We start from the raw sequence: 18,760 nt of genomic DNA, 5'->3' as shown, positions 1-18,760 counted from the left end.
AAGGGAGCATCTGACCACACATGCACTGTGTCGAGGCCTTGGGAAATCTCTGCTCCACCAAGCACATGCAACTCTCATCGTCTGTGCCACAAATCCAAGGAAGCGCTTTTCTTTTATGACAGTGTCTTTATCACTCAGGTTTGAGTTATCCCATCTCTTGATTGACGGGAGTGGAGAGACTTCAGCGGCTGCCAGATTACTGTGCATCTGAAAATTATGGGCAGATGCCTTTACAAACAACCTTTTTAGGTCTCGCCTGTCGATGCGCATGCGCATCGAGCAAGCGAGACTATAGGGGCTCATCCACTCTTTATCCACACTGCAAGGAATCGTGGCGATTCCTTGCAGTGCCCGTGACTTTTAAGGTCAATGCGCATGCGCATTAAGCTTATGCGCATGCGCATTGACCTTAAAAGTCACGGGCGCGTGCATGTCCGTCTTTGTTTACCCGCTCCGCCCCCTCCCGCCGTGTCGCCTTGCCTACTCTCTTCCACAGCCTCCCCCAGCTCCGCCCCCTCACTACTTGATTGCACGGCCGCTAGGCCGTGCCTCCCCTACTCTCCTCCCCCCTCCTCCTCTCCTCCCCTGCCTGCCTGCCGCTAGCCTTGCCTACTCTCTCTCGCACCCTCCCCCAGCTCCGCCCCCTCACTACTTGATTGCACGGCCGCTAGGCCGTGCCTCCCCTACTCTCCTCCCCCCTCCTCCTCTCCTCCCCAGCCTGTGTGCCACTGGAGCGGGCCACACTGCTTTGGAAAACACACCAACTCATACAATGGACTTCCATTTGAAAGGAACAGTTTCCACAGCTATCTGTGCACGCCTACACGCGGCTCCCGTCAGCTGTCTGAACAAGCCTGGCAGTATCCAGCCCAAGGTCAGAAGTGGCCCCAAACAGGAAATATATGGGTGTGCTCCGTGGCGAGGCCGTCGCTAATTAGATATGTGAAACTAGACAGCCTCTGAGCTCAGCGTCAAATACAGGTTTAAGTAGGTCACCTCTGCTAAACGATTCCTTAGTGGAAATGTTCGACCAAAGGCAGGGAGTTATCTTTCATGCTATCTTTCTTTTATTCGCTTTTCAAAGCAAAGGCAGAAGGCACGCAAGATGTGCGTCTCCCAGCGATTACCAAAGCAATTGTCAGCTTCGTCTAAAATGTTGCATCATTTTCCAGCCAAATGTTTTAAATCAGGATTTAACTCGGCAAATGTGTAGGGCTTTTCAGCATGCGGTTCCTTTTCACCAGCTTCTTGGCAGGTAATGACTGCAGAAGACACCTATGTAGGCGAGGCAAAATTTAAATTAGGACAGCAAATGTTGCAAAAATCAGGAATTTCGTATTACGCAAAATTACACTTTATGCCACGTCTCGCATTTACACTCGTGGGAAACTCGTTTTCAGATACCTCACGTAGATACATTGTGCGCTTGAAATAGTAGTTTGTCAGCATCTTATGTGACTTTTTTGTTCAAAGTTATCTTTTGCATGAAAAAAAAAGTAATGGGAGATTTCGGCAAACATTTCGAAATGCAAAACAATATTGTTTTCACAAATTCAACCAAAAAAAAAAAATACCCCTACGGTTCATGCTTCATTCACTTCCAATGGCTTTTGGCCTTTTACGTCAAATTAGCAGTTTTGCGCCATTCAAGCCAAATAGGAAATCAGAAATGTTAAAATTTGCTCACGGTGAAGAGGTGAGGCTGTGTGACTCATTCCATGCGGAGGTCTGCCCCATTTTCTTGGGTAAGCATTGGCTGTAGTTATGCATTGGATGCTATGGGACTAAATGAATTGTTCATTCTATAAAAATAGACAAATATAGGTGGCCAACTGCGGACTGTGACAGGTGTACGAAAGGAGAGCTGGCGAGCTTACAGGAAAAGTCAGTCTAGTTAAGGAAGTGCGTGAAAAGCTACTATTTTCAGCTTTTCCATTAGTGTTTGTTGATTGGCAATCCCCCCTCACTTTATCTCCCCTTCTCGCCCACCGGCAAGAAGGATCCGGATTTTTGCTTTTTGTTTTTTAAGCTATTCCTTAGACATTCTTCCACTTCACCTACACGTGTTCGATACTGGATTTATGATCCTGGCAGGAAACAGTAGTGGGGTCATTGGAATCGTACCTGCAGGTGTCTTTGTCAATGGTCCAGGGAATGTTTCAATCAATTCTTTGCTTCACTAAGAGCCAGTGAAGAGGTCGATGGTTAGGGTCCTTTGTAGCATCTTACCAATACTAAATCAAAATCTGGCTACCTGATTCTGTACCCTCACTACCCACCCTCACCCTCACTCACCCTCACTCACCCTCAACCCCTCACCCTCACACAGTGCAATAGGTCTCGGAGCATTTGAGTTAGAGCTTTTAGAAATGTTTATGGCTTTTTTTTTTAATTCTTTAGCATTGGCTACAGGAAACAAAAATGCTAAAGATTTACACAAAAACCCATAAACAATTCTAAAAGCACTAACTCTAATGCTGCGAGACCTATTGCATTTCCAATGCTTGTTACGTCTTGCCTGCGACAGCACACGAGTCCTCTCTTGCAAGAGGAAATGTATACAGCAAGGGGCTTGGAGCCTGCCCATTGCTTGCCATTCATTGGCTTCAGTGCCACTCTTAAATTCAGCCTCCTAACTGAGCAGCACCTGCCAGCTTCAATTCCTCTTCTTTTCTTGGGAGCATAGACCAAGTACACATTGATTGTCTTTGATTAGTATCCTTCCACTGCGGCTCATGCTGGGATTGAGGCACTTATTTCGTATTACCTCCCTCAAATAGATCTCTCCTGTGTTGATCTCTTTCACCTGCCCCATTCGTGTTGTGCTCCACTTGTGCTTCTTTCCACCCCACGCTCCACATGTTGCTTTTTTGTGCCGTTTTATATAGCACAAAATCAACCCAATAGTATTGGAGCACTTTACAATAGCACCAGTTACATTACACAAGGACACTTACATTTTTAGGCACATCGATGTTGAGCCAACTCCGAGTCTCGAACCTTGTTCCTGAATTCCAAAGTTTATGGCACCTCCAGCCTTGTTCCCCAGTTTATGGCAGCTCTTGCCATAAAACCACATCCTCTCCCCACAATGCGTTCAAGTTCATCCCTACACCCTCCCTCATGTTGCTTCTGAGTTCTCTCCCACCATTGCTCCCTTCCACTGTTACCTCCCTACACCCCAATTACCTGACTCCACGCCCAATTGCTTCAGGAACACTAAATTGCTGTTGAAAATTAACGTTGTAAATAATAGAAGGAAATGTTGGTCCAACATAAACTTTTTGCTGCAAGGCATTGTGTTAATCCTTGCACTCCACTCCATGCCACACAATACACACTGTTCCACTCCACTGTACTCCACTCCACGCAGTGACACACAATCCCACCCCACACAATGCGACACAATTTCACTCCACACAATGCCACGCTATTACACTTCACTCCATGCACACAATGCCACTCCTCTACCCCACACAATGCCACTTCACTCCACTCCCCACAATATCCCACAATTCCACTCCACTGAATTCCACACAGTTCCACTTCAATCCACACAATGCCACACAATTCAACTCCACTGTACACAATGCCACACAGTTGCACTCCACTCCACACAATATAACTCCACTCCACTGTGCGCCAATCAGGAATGCCAAACAATTCAACTCCACTACACACAATGCCACACAGTTCCACTACATTCCATGCAACACAATATAACTCCACTCCACTGCACTCCAATAAAGTCCACTCGACTCCACACCACACAATGCCACTCCACACCACTCAGTTCTACTCCGCACAATCCCACTCCACCCAATTCTACTCCACACAATGCCACAAAGTTCCACTCCATTCCAAATATTTGCCCACATTTCCACTCCACATAATGTCTTACAATTCTATTCCTCTCCACACAATTCCACCTCATTCTAAACAGTGACACACAATTCCACTCACTCCACACAATCCAACTATACTCCATGCCGCACAATTCCTCTCCATTCTCAATTCCTTGCCACCCAACACCACTCCACACAATGCAACACAGTTCCTCTCTACTCCATGTTACACAGTGGCACTCCACTCAATGCCACATAATTCCACTCCATCCCACACAATTCCACTCCATGCAATGCCACACACTTCCACTCTGATCCACACAATTCAACTCCACTCCACGCAATGGCACACATTTCCACTCCACGCAATGACACTTCACTCCAAACAATGCCTTTTCACTCACACAATGCAACTTAATTCAAAACCACTCCACACAATCCAACACAGTTCCACTCCACTTCACACCAAACAGTGCCACTCCAATCCACACCACACAATGCCACTCCACACAATGCCACACAATTACACTTCACAAAATGTTGCTCAATTCCACACCATTCCACTCCACAACATTCAACACAATCCCACCCAGTTCCACTCGACTCCACACAGTGCCACAAAGTTCTTCTCCACTTCACTGCACTCCACTCCACACTGTGACACACAAGTCTGCTCCACACAATGCCACACAATTCTACTCTACTCCACACAGTTCTACTCCACACAATGCCACAAAATTCCACTCCACTCCAAACAATGCCCCACATTTCCACTCCACATAATGCCTCACAATTCCATTCCTTTACACACAATTCCACCTCATGCCAAACAGTGCCACAAAATTCCACTCACTCCACACAATTCAACTTCACTCCAAGTCACACAATTCCACTTCACACCACACAGTGCTAGGCAATTACACTCCATGGAATTCCACAAGATTCCTTGCCACACAGTTCCACTCCTATCCATGCCACACAATGATACACAATTCCACTCCAACCCACACAATCCCACTCCATGCAATGGCACATAATTCCACTCCAGTCCACACAGTACAACTCCACTCCACACAGGGGCACACAATTCCACTCCAAAACAATGCCACTCCACTCTCACAATGCCACATAATTCCAAAACCACTCCACACAATCCCACACAGTTCCACTCCACTTCACACTAAACAATGCAAGTCCACTCCACTCAATCCCACACATCCACTCCTTAGAATGTGCTTAATTCTACCCCATGCCACACAAATCCACTCCACACAATGCCAGACAATTTCCAACCAATTCCACTCCACACAATGCCACACAATTCCACTTTACTCCAAACAAAGGCCCACAATTCCACTCCTCTCCACATAATGCCACACAATTCCACTCATCGCCACACAATTCCACTCCATGCCACACAATGCCACTTCACTCCATACTGTTCTACTCCACCTAATTCTACTCCCCGCCACACAGTTCCACTCCACTCCTAAGCACGCACTTCCACACCACTTCACACAGTGCCACACAATTCCACTCCACACAATGACACACAATCCCACGCCACACAATGCCCCGGAACTCCATTCCACATAATGTCATAAAATTCCGCTCCACACCACAATGCCAATCAATTCCTTGCCATAGAATTCTACTACGTACCCAATCCCCCTCCCCTCCCCTGCACTCCACACATTACACAATTGCACTCCACACAATGCCACACAAATATGTCCTACTCCACCCAGTTTAATTCCACTGCGCCTAATGCCACACAAGTCCACTCCGTGACACAAAATTCCACTCAGCACCACACAACGACACCCCACTCCAATCAACTCCACTCCACACAGTGCCACTCTACTCTACCACACACAATTCCATTCCAATCCACACAGTGCCACACAATTCTACTCCTCACAGTGCTACTCCACACAATTCCACTCCACTCCAATCCACTCAACACAATGCCACTCCACTCCACACACTGGCATTCCACTCAAACCAGTAGATCACACATAGACTTGTTCTATTGGCCTTCTCAGGGACATTAGGGATGATCACAGTAACTTTAAGGTATTTGCTCACTCCTAATCTAACCATCAGCCTGACATTTATCTTTTACAGTCTACTACATCTACCTCTTTTATTGAGGAGCTTGTAGATTATTTACCCTTCTAGACCACATTCTTTACATATCTAGTAATGGTTGTATACTACAGTATTGAGTATCACAATATCATTCTGCAGAATATCAACTCCCACAACATTGGTAAGTATAGATTATTTATACTTAACATCATGTCTACTTACAATGAGGATGTGTATATCATCAAACTATGTAGATGTGGAGTTAAGAACAGTAAATCTATACATATGAATACGTAATTACCTTGATGATAAAGTATATTATGGTAAAACCCCTCAACTAATCACACCATGATTGAGTGCTTTTGACCTCTGGATATCCAGTGCCTTAAATGGCCAATCACTCTTAAATTGTTTGTCTAATAGCAAAGAGATTTGAGTTAAATCGCTTTTCTCTGAGCTTTCTAAAACTAAAAGAATGTAAATGGTCCCTAGATGAAATTGGCACTATTCCTAACACCTTAATGCTAAAGCACAATACCCAAAGTATGTTTCAATTTCTGTTTATTTGTAGATACATTAAAATCATTACAGTCACATGAAATTAAATAAAACTGACTTTCTTCACTCAGCTTTTGACAGAAATCATAAAACAATAATTACTATATATTTCACCTCTCTGACTACGATATGCAGATGTCATAGTCATACTAAGTCAGGCACCTATTGGGCTTCAAAGGGCAATAAATGCATTGGATGTATATATAGAACATGAGAGATTAGAGATGAATTTGAACTAAAGAAAAATAGTCCACCTAGTTGACAAAAAATGTAAGTCATTCTCATGGAGAGCCAAGGACAAACGCATAGATGTAGCAACAGGTTACAAATATCTTGGGATTCATGTGGAATGACAGTTCTCTTTTAAAAACACTTAGTTTCCCTACATGCCAAGGTGCAGTCTTTAATCTATGCATTTATGTTGTTACAAGCAAGTCTCAATTGCTCGTCCCATAACCAGTGAGCAGTCTGCTCTTTTTGGAAGCACATATTCATGCTTGTGGCGCGCCCCTGCTCGCTACCGCAAGGGGAATGCCGCTACGAGTATGTGCTTCCAAAAAGAGCAGAGCGACGGCTAAAGGTCCTCATATGCAGCACATGCGCTCTGCATAGGCGAGACCTAATGAGCTGCCACAGTATGGAAACACATGTGGCAGCCTTTTTTGTAGCATTTGATCCGGTAGAGCTGGAAATAGTTTTTTGCTAAAGTCTATAAATTACTCAGAAAATGAAGGATTACATGACAAGTGCAGCAAATCCATAATTAGGAAGAAAACACAACTGCATGCCAGAGCTTTAAGTTGAATTGTCTGCGGCAAGTAGACTGCTGAAAGCCATGCTAGTCTTGTTTGTCATGAGTAAAGCTGCCATGGGTTCAAGTCTCACCCACCTTCAGAGCTGATGTCCGGGTTCTGCACAGCTAGCACTGGCGACCAGGTGCCTTTTGGGTCACTTATGAGAAGGGTGTGGATCTTAAAAGTGCCTTCTTCCTGGCAATGGGTTTTGAGCACACGAACGTCTGCCTTTAAAATGCTTCTGCGAGGACGAAGCCAATGGATTATTGTTTTTATTGCCGCGCTCAGTGCATCATGGCCTTTGTGGATAGTCCCAGGCTAAAAAGATAGCGCCTAAAGTATTTTAGTAAAAGGTACTAAGAACAAGGAACTGTCATTCGGCAGAATTAACCAAGAAAGGCAGTTGGAGATTGAATGCTAGAGTATGAGAAATATTGTAAGATAATCAGACTGGAAATAGTACTTTGAACCTGACAGTAATACAGGGTGGTTGTTTGTGTTGTTGGATATAGCAGCATTTTAAAGGACTGGGTTATTTTTGGTTTGTTTTTGTAACACGATTAACAACAGTCACAGAAAAAAAAAATTGTCGTTCTATCCGTCACCAGGAGGAAACTGCTGGAAGTTTAATTTAGTACGGGATGATAGATAGGGTCGACGTGCCAGGATATTAAGCTTACTCACGTGTGTTGCCCTAAAACGTAAACATTGACAAAATAAAATGACTTAATTGGCTCGAAATCTCTGCCACAAGGAAAATAAAACTTAGATTTAGCAATTTCTTCAGTGATCCTGCCAAAGGGATCTATTAAAAAGCTCTTTTAAGTGTTTGTAAAATTAAGTTTGCTAAGAAAACACTTGCGCATGATATGTCGGTTCTCAAAGGGGCTGCACAAAAACATCTATCCACACACAGAAAAACCCAAAAGCTTAGTAAATAAGGACATTCCAGAGCAAAGATTACTGGTAGTTTCCATAATTTTGAAAAGATGACTTCATGCATTAGTTCTTTCAGTGATTGTCTTGTAATTTTTTTATTAATTAGTTCTCTAGGCTTCTGGCTTATTTTAGATAGTTTTCGTGATAGAGAAAGTTCACATGCTATTCGCCATAGCTCTTAAAAATACTGCTATAAAAATAACGTGTGTAGTGAATAATTATTTTTAGATAGCCTTCTGCCCCTCCAGTGTCCTGGATTTTGCCCATGGTGCATTGTGAAGATTTTCTCAGGAATTGAAAAAAAATAATACATGACTTGTGACCTTAAGATAATGTTGCACTTGCTGCCCTAGGTGTCCCGGATTCACATAGTTTTAGTCACCATACTTGCAAACCTAGGTGATTCCGGGCAGTAGCGTAGCAAGTTTACCATGGGCCCTGATGCAAGCAGGAAAATGACGCATTTGACAGCTGCACAGCAGCTATCAGGGTTCAGTTCCCTTGGGGCTTTGGGCGCCGGTGCACTGCACGGGCTGCACCATTGGTAGCTACGACCCCCTCCACCCCGTCGCTAGTTCAAAGCATGCTACCAGCTTAATAAGGAGCCTCACTCTGCTGCACTTTAATTACCTAGTGTAGGAATGCATAGCCTGAAGTTTCCAACTGTATATCAAGGACTGGACATTGTGAGGGTCTTTGTAGTTCCCTTTTTGATTGCCCGAGGAATGGTGACTCCTCCCAGTAGCTATGGTGTTACCCTTCACGTAATAAACATGTGAAGGATGTCATGTTATGTTATTGCATACATTTTCTAAAGCACGACAAATACTTCAAGAGGTGTTCTGGCGCTAATGCCACATATCTAATTAAACGGTTCCCAGTTAGGAAATTAATTCTGGGCAATATTGTCAGTTCTTGATTGTAGATGATAACAGATTTGGAAGCTATACAACCATGGAACAATACTACCCTGTTACAGGCTTAAGAAAGAGCTCAGCATAAAGGTCTTCTAGGTGGGAAAACCCAGTAAAGAAAACTGCAGCTAGTAAAGGGAGAAAAAACAAAGACAAAAAGGTGAGCAATGAGGACAACGAAAAATAGGGATGTAAAAGTGTTGCCACACAACCTTCTCTTCCCAAAGCCTCCTCTTTAATGGCTTAGGCAGGTTAGGACATCACGGGGAAAAAAGGTTGACCCCATTTTGGAGTAGGAAACTCAGACCAAAAAAAAAAACTGGACAGAAGAAGACGACATGCGAAACAAACCTGCTTTTTAAGGAGAATGGTTTCCTTTAGGTGAGAGATGTAGAAAACCAGTAATACAGCGTGCGGGTGGTCAGGTGACCGGCTGGCTGCACCGGGCTCGCGGCCCCACATGCTGGTCCACGAACTAAAGGTTAGTGATTGGCTTGCCTGCCCCACGGCCGCCTGCATTAAACAAAGCCGCATGCGTGCTCTTTCAAACCCTGTCAGCAGGAAGAGAATCAAAGAGATGAAGGACACGGGGGTGCGGTGAACGGGCTGCAGCCGGAGCCATGGAGCTGGCTGTGCTGGAGGAGGGATGACTTACTTATCCACCTAGGAAGAGCTGGACAGGTACCTCGCTGTCCTCATGTGCATGGTTGTAGATGAGCAGCCTCGACCTGGTAATTAAATAAAGGCAGCTGTGTGTACAGTGCTGTGCATTGCACCTTTGGTTCATAAGAGTTGTGCTGTGGAGTTGCACAGTTTGATAGACTTTAGGAAGTGCACAGCTGCGTTTGGAATGAGTTTTCTCTAGAGTGCATGTCTGTACTGCAGCTGTAAATGAGGACTGCGCACTGCGTTTGAACAGCAGAGAGAGTGGGGTGGGGGCTAGAGTAGCGAGGGGAGGGAGGAAACAGAAGGCGCGCGTGATGGCCCACCAGATAAGAGAAAAGGGAAGTGCTCGGAACAGGTGCCCTTGGAATGCCAGTGCGCCGCGGCTCGTCTGCTTCGTGAACACTTTTATTATCTGCTTGCAGAGAGGAGACGCCATGCACGTGCAAATCGGATGTCCGTGCGCGCACATGTTTTGTCTCCCTTCGCTATCAGAAACCACAACAATAGAGTCTTGCCAAGCTAAGTAGCTGTGCTGCATTCGCTAGGCGAGACCTAAAAACTGGGTTCTTCTGTACAATAAATGCAGACTCAGTGCGTTTGTTTATAAGTACTCCAGCGCTTATCCACAGACGAATACAGGTTGAGAACCACAGCCTTTCTACAACCCTTTTATGCACTCCAGCGCGATATCCGGAAATAAAAAAGAAGGCTTTTATGAGAATCTCAACGGCTCTTGGATGCGCCCCAGCGCGATAGCAGTGAAACTCAAAATGGACAAGTACGAGCCTCACAGCGGCCCTTGTAAGCGCCCCAGCACGTTGGCTTAAAAGAAGAAAGGAACTCCAGCGAGTTGGCAAAGAAATAACAAGGAAAGGAAATCCGAGCCTCTCAACAGCTCATGAACACGCTCCAGCATGTTGGCAATAAAGAAGAATTACGAGTCTCCCAGCTGCTAATGATCGCGCTCCAGCTCGTTGACAGGGAAATGACCGAGGACAGCGGAAGGTAGCAGGAAGGGGCTCCCAGCACGGCATGTCGAGGCAGGGTCTCAGCAGGCTGACATCTAATGATTGACAGGCAACGGGCTGCTTGCAGGCGGTGCTTAAATAGTTTCATGATTACAGCTATCATGTTATCCTCCCACCAGGTATTATGGGAGATGTAGTTTGTAACACACACACACCAATCTTTCCTATGCATGTATTTCTGTTTAATGTATGTGGGTTTCCCTGCTACCTATGCATACTCGTGAAATGAACAGATGTAAAGGTTCATTTAGATTAGCAGAGCAATGGCTCCAATGTTGGTGGTTCTTTTTGCCCTATTGAGGCAGGGAAGGAAATCATTGAGTTTCAAATGGTGAAGCCTCAAGAATCTTTGCCATAGATTACCCATGCTCCAGTAGTTCAGCCACCAATGGAGTGTCAGGTGACAATGGTGGTACCTAGCTGCACCCTGCTCTGTTCAGGCAGGTCAGTCATCACTGGAATTTCCTCCCCAGAGTCATCATGTATGCATGGAAGTCCCAGAAAGGAAAATGTGAAAATACCCCTGAGAATGCAAGCCAGGAACACCTGTCTTTCCATTTTAGCAGCCAGGACCCTGCTTCCTGGGCTTGTTGCTGAAATGCAAATGAGAATGGCAGAGGGCAATAGAAAACGTGGCAGGCCACTCATCATTCAAGTTCATTCATGCATTCAGAGGCCAAATTCACCCTGGTTAGTGAAAAAAAGATGTAGCCATCTCAGATCGAAGTTAACTGCTCTTTGCTTTCAGGTCCAACAGCTAATTAAACAAAGCATGTAGTAGTGATGCACTAATGAAGCATTTCCTGCCCCTTTTTTACACAGGAATGTTTGGTCCTCTATTTATTCACACAGTGACAAATTTCTTGAGAGAGAGAGAGTTGCTAAAGAGCAGGTTCCCAATTTTATTAGAAACTATAATATCCCTGATCCACTCAAAGGAGATTTTCACTCTACTACAGGAACAGAATCAATCCCTACCTCCATTTAAAATGATGCCTTGTTTGCAGTGGATGGTAGCACAGTTGAGGTGCTGATTATAATAGATTCATCAGTAGTGACCCTTTAGCACCAAGTACCATAGGGTTTTTTTTGTCTGCCTACTTCAGTCTGATTTAACAGAGCAGATGGTGGGGAGGTCAACTTCTTGTGAAACAGACTGGAATCAGACCACTGCCCTCCCTCTTTCTTTTTTTATTCTTTGTTAGTTCTCTTTTCTTATATGGAAACCTGATCCTTTTTTCTCTTTTGCGCATACTCTTTAAGTCATAACTTTGTTCTCTAAATACATGACCAGTACTTTTGGTTTTCCTTTTTATGTGTGCATTGGTGACACATAGACACTGCTCTGTCTTGATAGGAGTTTAGGCTCATTTCACCCAAACTTGAAGACCATCCTTTGAAAATAAATTAATGGGTGAGCGCCAGCACTTATACCCTAAAATGCCTTTGAAGTGGAGGTGACTTCAAAGGAAGGTTTTTGAAGTGCAAAAGTCCTCTTTCAGCCCAATCCTGTCTGCCAGGTTAACCCTGGTGGGTTGATCAGTTATTTTTGTAAGGCCAGGACACTAGCAATGGAGGTATACATGTCAGTCCCTCTCCTTCCTCTGCCCAGGAAGACCCCTCAGTATGCAGATGAATGCAGTGTTTGTGGCTGTCTAAAGGGAATGCACAAAGTGGAGCTGTCACCCAAACTCAGACAGGTATTGGAGACAGTCTGGAAAACACACAAACAGCTAAGACCAGAGGAATGACTACTTTCTAAAATTGGCACTCCTAAACTAGTCATGCCAAATCCAACTTTAACCAGAAAAGAGGATTTGCCATTACCAATCTAAAGATATTTAAAATAAAGCAGCTACTCCTCTGCAATTAGGAATTCAAACTTAAAAGTATATAAAGCAATTCCCAATAGTCACCTATGAGAAGAGCATGCCGTACAGCAATAAAAAATTAATTTGGTTGTTTGTTACTAACAGGACATGTAAACCATATAGGTACATGTCCTACCTTTTACTTGCATAGCAACCTGCCCATAGGGTCACTTAGGGCCTACCTTCGAGTGACTTATATGTAATAAAAGGGGAGTTTAAGGTTTGGCAAGTAGTTTTAAATGCCAAGTTGAAGGGGCAGAAAACTGATCCCACTGCCCTGCAATGGCTGTCCTATGACAGGTTGAAAGGATACTGCGGCATCTGGAGCGTTCTTTGCAAGTTTTTGGTCAAAATGGATCATAAGCCTCTCTATGAGATATTCGTAAAGAAGGGCATAGATCTTGTTTCGAGCAGAATAACCAAATGGGTGATTGCCTTGCAAGAATTAGACTTTGCTATAAAGTACATTCCTGGCGTAGAAAATGATATAGCAGGCACGTTATCTAGATTAGTTGAGAAAGTTGATGAGAGTGTCTGATAAGGATTTTCAAGAGAGTGATGTTCATGTTTGTGTAATCGATGAGGAGATTATTTCTGAAGACCAGTGGCATGTGGAATTATCCTCTGATCCAGTACTTTCTGAAGTCTAGGTTTTTGTGAATAGAGGGTGGCACTCAAGATAACAGGCTTCAGAGGAAGCAGCTAAATTTTGGAGTGTGAAAGATGACTTGAGTGTTTGGAATGGTCTCTTACTGCGTGGGACAAGATTTGCTCCTCTTCTTAAACATTGCAGCAATTTGGTTGATTTAGCACATACTTCTCATTTGGGGATGTCCAAAACCAAAGAGAGACTTCGCTCCTCTTATTGGTGGACATGCATGGATTTACAAGTAGAAAGATTGTTAGAGATTGCTTGGCATGTGCTTTGTGTGAAAAGTCTAAGGTTGTGAGAGTACAACCTATGTTAGTCAGAGAAATACCTCGTGGACCATGGAAGGAAATAGCCTTGCATATTCTTAGTCCCATTCATTCTGAAGGGCAACCGCTGTTTATCTTGGTGGTTATAGATATGTTTTCAAGATGGCCAGAGATTTACTACACAAGTGAAATTGAGACCAAAAATGGGATTGCGTTTTTGGAAAATCTCATGGCTAGGGAAGGTTACCCAGACACCATCCTAACAGACAATGGTGTTCAACATGTTTGGCGGGAGATTGAAATCTTCTTAAAGAATCGGGGTATCAGGCACAAACAGTGTTCTCTCTATCATCCTGAAACCAACGGCATGGTGGAGAGGTTTAACAGAATCTTAAAAGAGGTTATTGCTTTAGCCAAAATCAGTGGTCTCAATTGGAAGAAGGAGGTCTTGAAGAAAGTGGAGATTTATAGGTTGACTCCTCATAGTGTAACTGGGAAGTCTCCCTTTGTTCTTTTTAGAGGCAGATCTCCTTGAACTTTGGTGGAGCCGTCATGGGTAAGGGCTTTGGAGGAGTTCACAACTAAGATAACGAATGAGAATGTCTGCACTGAGTGGCGTAGAAGAGAGGTTGTGAAAATCCTAGCAAGGAAATCCTACTTTGACTCTAGAAAAGCCACCAAAAACACTGTGGTTTCTGTTGGTGACATGGTAGTCATCAAGCAACCTGGTTTCAGTGCTACATTTTCTAAACCCATTTGTGTATTTAAAGTCTTTAAGAATGCTGTTAAGACTCAGGACCATCCTGCACATAAACAATCATTCCCTCAACGCATGCATCCTTGCACTATGGTGCAAGGGTGCCTGCGTTGGCGCTAGGCAGCTGACTTTAGCGTCAGTGCAGGGACAAACACAGGTAAGTACTATTGTAAATATGTTGCATCCCTGCGTTTCTAAAGTGAAAAAGCGTGGCGTTAGCAAATTTGGAGCTAACACTCGCTCGGCCACTTTCTTGTAAATATGCCCCTATGTGTTCATTTTACTATTCTGGAGAACCTCACTCTGAATGTAGTATAATGTGATATGCATGTGTTGTCAGGTGTATATGTTAATCTGTATAAACTTCACAGTATTTCACCGATCTTAGGGATTAAAAACTTATTTTGAATCTATGCATGTGACACATACCTAGGGTTTCTGGACTCCCAATAACTAGGTGGAAGTGCTACTTGATATTTTATGACAGTATCTAAAAGTGGTTAAAATACCTATCAAATATGTTTGCTCCTGGGCAAGGTAGTATGCCCAGTGCAGTGTGTGTTACCAGCCACAGCCACTGCAGGTAAGAGCGGTGGGGCGGGCTGGGGGGGGATTCCAAGAGGCGACCGCTAAGGAAAATCATTTTTTAATTTAATTTTCCCATGTGGTCGTCTCTCAAAATTACCTGCTCTCCTCCCCACCCCCCTCCCCTCACCCCCCAAGCCGGGCCCATCGCTCTTACCTGCAGCGGCCGTGGCTGCGTGTTATCACCAACTCAGCATGCCACCAAAGTGGGGGAAGGGTTTGTACATGTGGGAAACTAGTGCTTTTGGGATTCTCTATATATCCCAAAGTCATGTGCTCATGTTTTCGTGAGAATTGTATAGGCACCATCTGTTACATAATTTTGTTGTTACACACTTTTTTTATTTTCAAGTTTAATTTAAATATGTATTGATTATGGCTCAGCCCAATGTGACTCTGTCCCAACTGTCACAGGTGGAACACCGGTTGCCCCAGAATTCTATTACATCACAGATCAGGACAGAATAGGGTGACTGAGGTGCTGCACAGAAAAATGACGTAAAGCGAATTTTGACCGTCTTCCCCATCTACAAAGGAAGGAAACACAATACATTATACATGTCGTTTACCACAGAAGTATGGCAGAAAGTAGGATGTGACACTCCCTGTACAAGGAAGGTGAAAGACTTTAGAGCACGACAGGACATAACACCATTCCTAAATGATAGATTTTAACTTGCCAAGTATGTATCCTATTATTGGAATGTTTTCTTTAAATTAGAAACATATACCTCATCGTTTTCCCTTCACCTGCATTTACTTACTCATACCCCCTGAAACCCTAACCTTTCTTCTCCCCTTCCGCCCACCGGCCACACGTTCACCAAGACGACGCGCAAACTCAGGGGCATATTATCAAGAACGGCGATAAAATTATCGCCGTTTTAGCGGCAGGAAACAGCAGCTAAAACAGCGATAATGGGCTTGATATTATGCCCTTGTGAATTCCCATCGCAGCCCAGGTTAACACCAGAACCTGGGCTGCTATGTAAATTCACAAGGACATATTATTAAGCCCATTATCGCAGTTTTAGTGGCAGTTTCCTGCCGCTAAAGCGGCGATAATTTTATCGCCGTTCTTGATAATATGCCCCTCAGTGTTGTGCCTGGAAAGGGAGCGGGTGCTAGAAGTGAGCTTTGGCTCTTCTCCTGTGCCCCTTCCCTCATTGCTTGCAGACCTGAATGCGAGGCTGGGGCGGAGAGCGCATGGCACAAATAACAAACGTCAGTCGCAGCCGCGGCCCGTGGAGGGAGTTTTGGTGGGGCAGTAAGGCGGGGCAGGGTGGGGTGTGCTACAAACTGGAATATGGATAATTGCAGGTAAGTAAACAATTTAAAGAAATTCGTTTTATTCATTAAATTGTTTACTTACCTGCAATTATTCATATTCAAGTTTTTTGCACCCCCCCCCCCACCTTGCCCCTCCCCCGCCCCGCCTTCCTGCCCCACCGTAACTCCCTCCAAGGGCCGCGGCTGGTCAGTCGTAGCAGACGTTCCACCATGCTATTCGGAGTAAAGTGAATGTGGGAAGTGGGTTATACATTCTGTAACGTTACTCCTTTATTTCACACCAAGGGGCATATTATCAAGACTGGGCAATAAAATTATCGGCGCTTTATCGGCAGGAAACTGCTGTTAAAGTGGCAATAATGGGCTTGATAATATGCCCTTGCGAATTCCCAAAGAAGCCTAGGTTAGATGTCTAACCTGGGTTTCTATGGGAATTCACAAGGGTATATTATCAAGCCCATTATCGCCACTTTAGCGGCTGTTTTCTGCCGATAAAGCGCCGATAATTTTATCGCCCAGTCTTGATAATATGGCCCGAAGTTCCCTGAAGATACCAGAATTCACACTTCCTCTGAGCTTTAATTGCACGTAAGTTTCGCAGGTCGGCTGCATGAGTGACTTTCAGTAAAATTGATTTTAAACAAATCCTGATATTCCATTATTCCTCATGCTCTCTTTTTTTTCTCTCACTCAACAGACAACAGATTCCCGAGAGAAGCCAGAAGAAGAAGAAAAAATCCAAATGGCGCGGAGACCGGGCCCCGACTTCCCAAAGACTACAGTGTGCAATATTGTGACCGCTCCCTAGGGCCTTGTTGTGCACGTGAACTGAGAAGAACTGGTGACGCACTGTCCTGCCTAAAACTGCACAGTAACACTTCTAACCGCGGCGCCCGCAGCGGCGCGCCGCTGACCCAGGGAAGGCGGCATACTTGAACTGAGGCCAGCGTTTCTTGGGTTCAGCTTGTATCATGAGAAGCAAAACGTTTGTACTGGATGCCAGGCCCAGGAGGCCTTAGGGAAAGCTGATGAAATGGCTTTCTTCAGTGCCAGTGTGTGCCATTTCTCATACTCTCTCTTGAACCCTCCAGGGTAATACGCCAACATGTCCCCAGGGGCAGGGGGACCACTTATGCAACCCAATGTGACATAAGAAAAATCACTTTGATTGAGAGATTGGGATCGGAAGGCCTACGTCACATGAAGAAAACAAAATAAAAATAAAGACTTTGAGCCAACCCAGTCCTCTCCGCAGGAGACTTTTTATGCTGCGCGAGAGAGAGTCGAATGTCGAAAGAAAGTTTCATATGAAATCTAAATGAATTCCAGCCGCTCAGGGACTTCATAAATTGTGTCAAGCCCTGGAGGGCAGCCAAGAACCCACCCCATAAAAACAAGGAGGAGAAACGAAGTGGAAACAAAGGCAAAACTATTTGCCATTGGGGCTTATGGTGTGTGTTTTTTACTCCTATTGTTTGCCGACCGTTAGAATGAACAACTGAGACATTCAAGATCAATTATTTTTTTTCTAAAATGTTAATTTATTTGTTGAGAAATAAACCTTGGACCATTTGTATTTCAGACAATTAGCCGTAGTTTTTGATTTATTGCTTTAGCAAGCTTACTTAGTATGTTTTTCTTTTCTTTCATTTCTAGTAATCCAGCTTCTCCACTTGCCCAAAGTGTGCCATGTTGGGCAAACATTTCTCAACCCCCTGCCAATAGCAAACTGGCAGCACTTAGAAACCCTCTCCGCCCACATTAAACGCTGCAGTTATACTGACTGGGTAGTAACATTTAACAATACAACAATATGAAACTGGGGTTCCCAAGCAGCAGCAAAGAGTGTCACATCTGGTAAAGCACTGGTTTTCCAACCAGTGCATTTTAGTTCAAATCCTCATTTGACAAACATAAGACTTGCTTCGAATGATAGTTTCTTACTCGAAGTACAGGCAGATGAAGCAGTGGAGTGTAAGGTGGCCTTACTTAGTGGTCACATGTATGATCAACATTATTGATTCCATTCAATACAAGAAAATAAAACCTATTTTACTATGTGCTCCGTTGGAAAAATGGTCAGGTATTCAAAGAAGTTTATTTCAGCAACCTCTTCCCTTAAGAATTCAAACCTGTTTTTAATAAACTTGAACCCATGATGTGGCTTGTTAAAACAGTGTTTACTTCAATTATGTACAGAGGAGTGAAAACATTGGCTGATGAGAAAAAAATAGATGATACTACAGCAGGTAATTGGGAAGTCTGCACAATGGTGTGAAATTCCAAATCTTGGGAGTCTTTCTGTGGTCATTTTGAGGTCATTCACTGTAATTACATTTGCATCTCCCCCACAGTTCTAGAGTTCTGTTACAGTAGGAGAGAGAATTTAGGAAGAAGGTGAAAGCCATGACATGAAAAGAGGCACATTTTCTAGCAGACATGTTATTGTACTCATGTTAGTTATCTCAGAATTAGGACCAAGGTAGAAAAACAAAAAACATCAA

The 18,760-nt window shown here is 44.1% G+C and overlaps 1 protein-coding gene across 1 annotated transcript in view; it reads left to right on the top strand.

Annotated features, from left to right (window-relative positions):
* Positions 1-17,842, top strand: part of MRAS (muscle RAS oncogene homolog) — a 261,349-nt gene extending 243,507 nt beyond the window's left edge. The window contains exon 6 of the mRNA XM_078682089.1: positions 16,954-17,842. Within this exon, the coding sequence (XP_078538215.1) occupies positions 16,954-17,053 (100 nt within the window). The 3' untranslated portion in view covers positions 17,054-17,842. The remainder of the gene's footprint in view (positions 1-16,953) is intronic.
* Positions 17,843-18,760: the final 918 nt, after the last annotated feature.

The sequence above is a fragment of the Lissotriton helveticus genome, chromosome 3_1, assembly GCF_964261635.1.
Source record: "Lissotriton helveticus chromosome 3_1, aLisHel1.1, whole genome shotgun sequence".
Taxonomy (NCBI): Eukaryota; Metazoa; Chordata; class Amphibia; order Caudata; family Salamandridae; genus Lissotriton; species Lissotriton helveticus.
The sequence above is the reverse complement of the archived record's forward strand: the minus strand, read 5'-3'. Positions and strand labels throughout refer to the sequence as shown.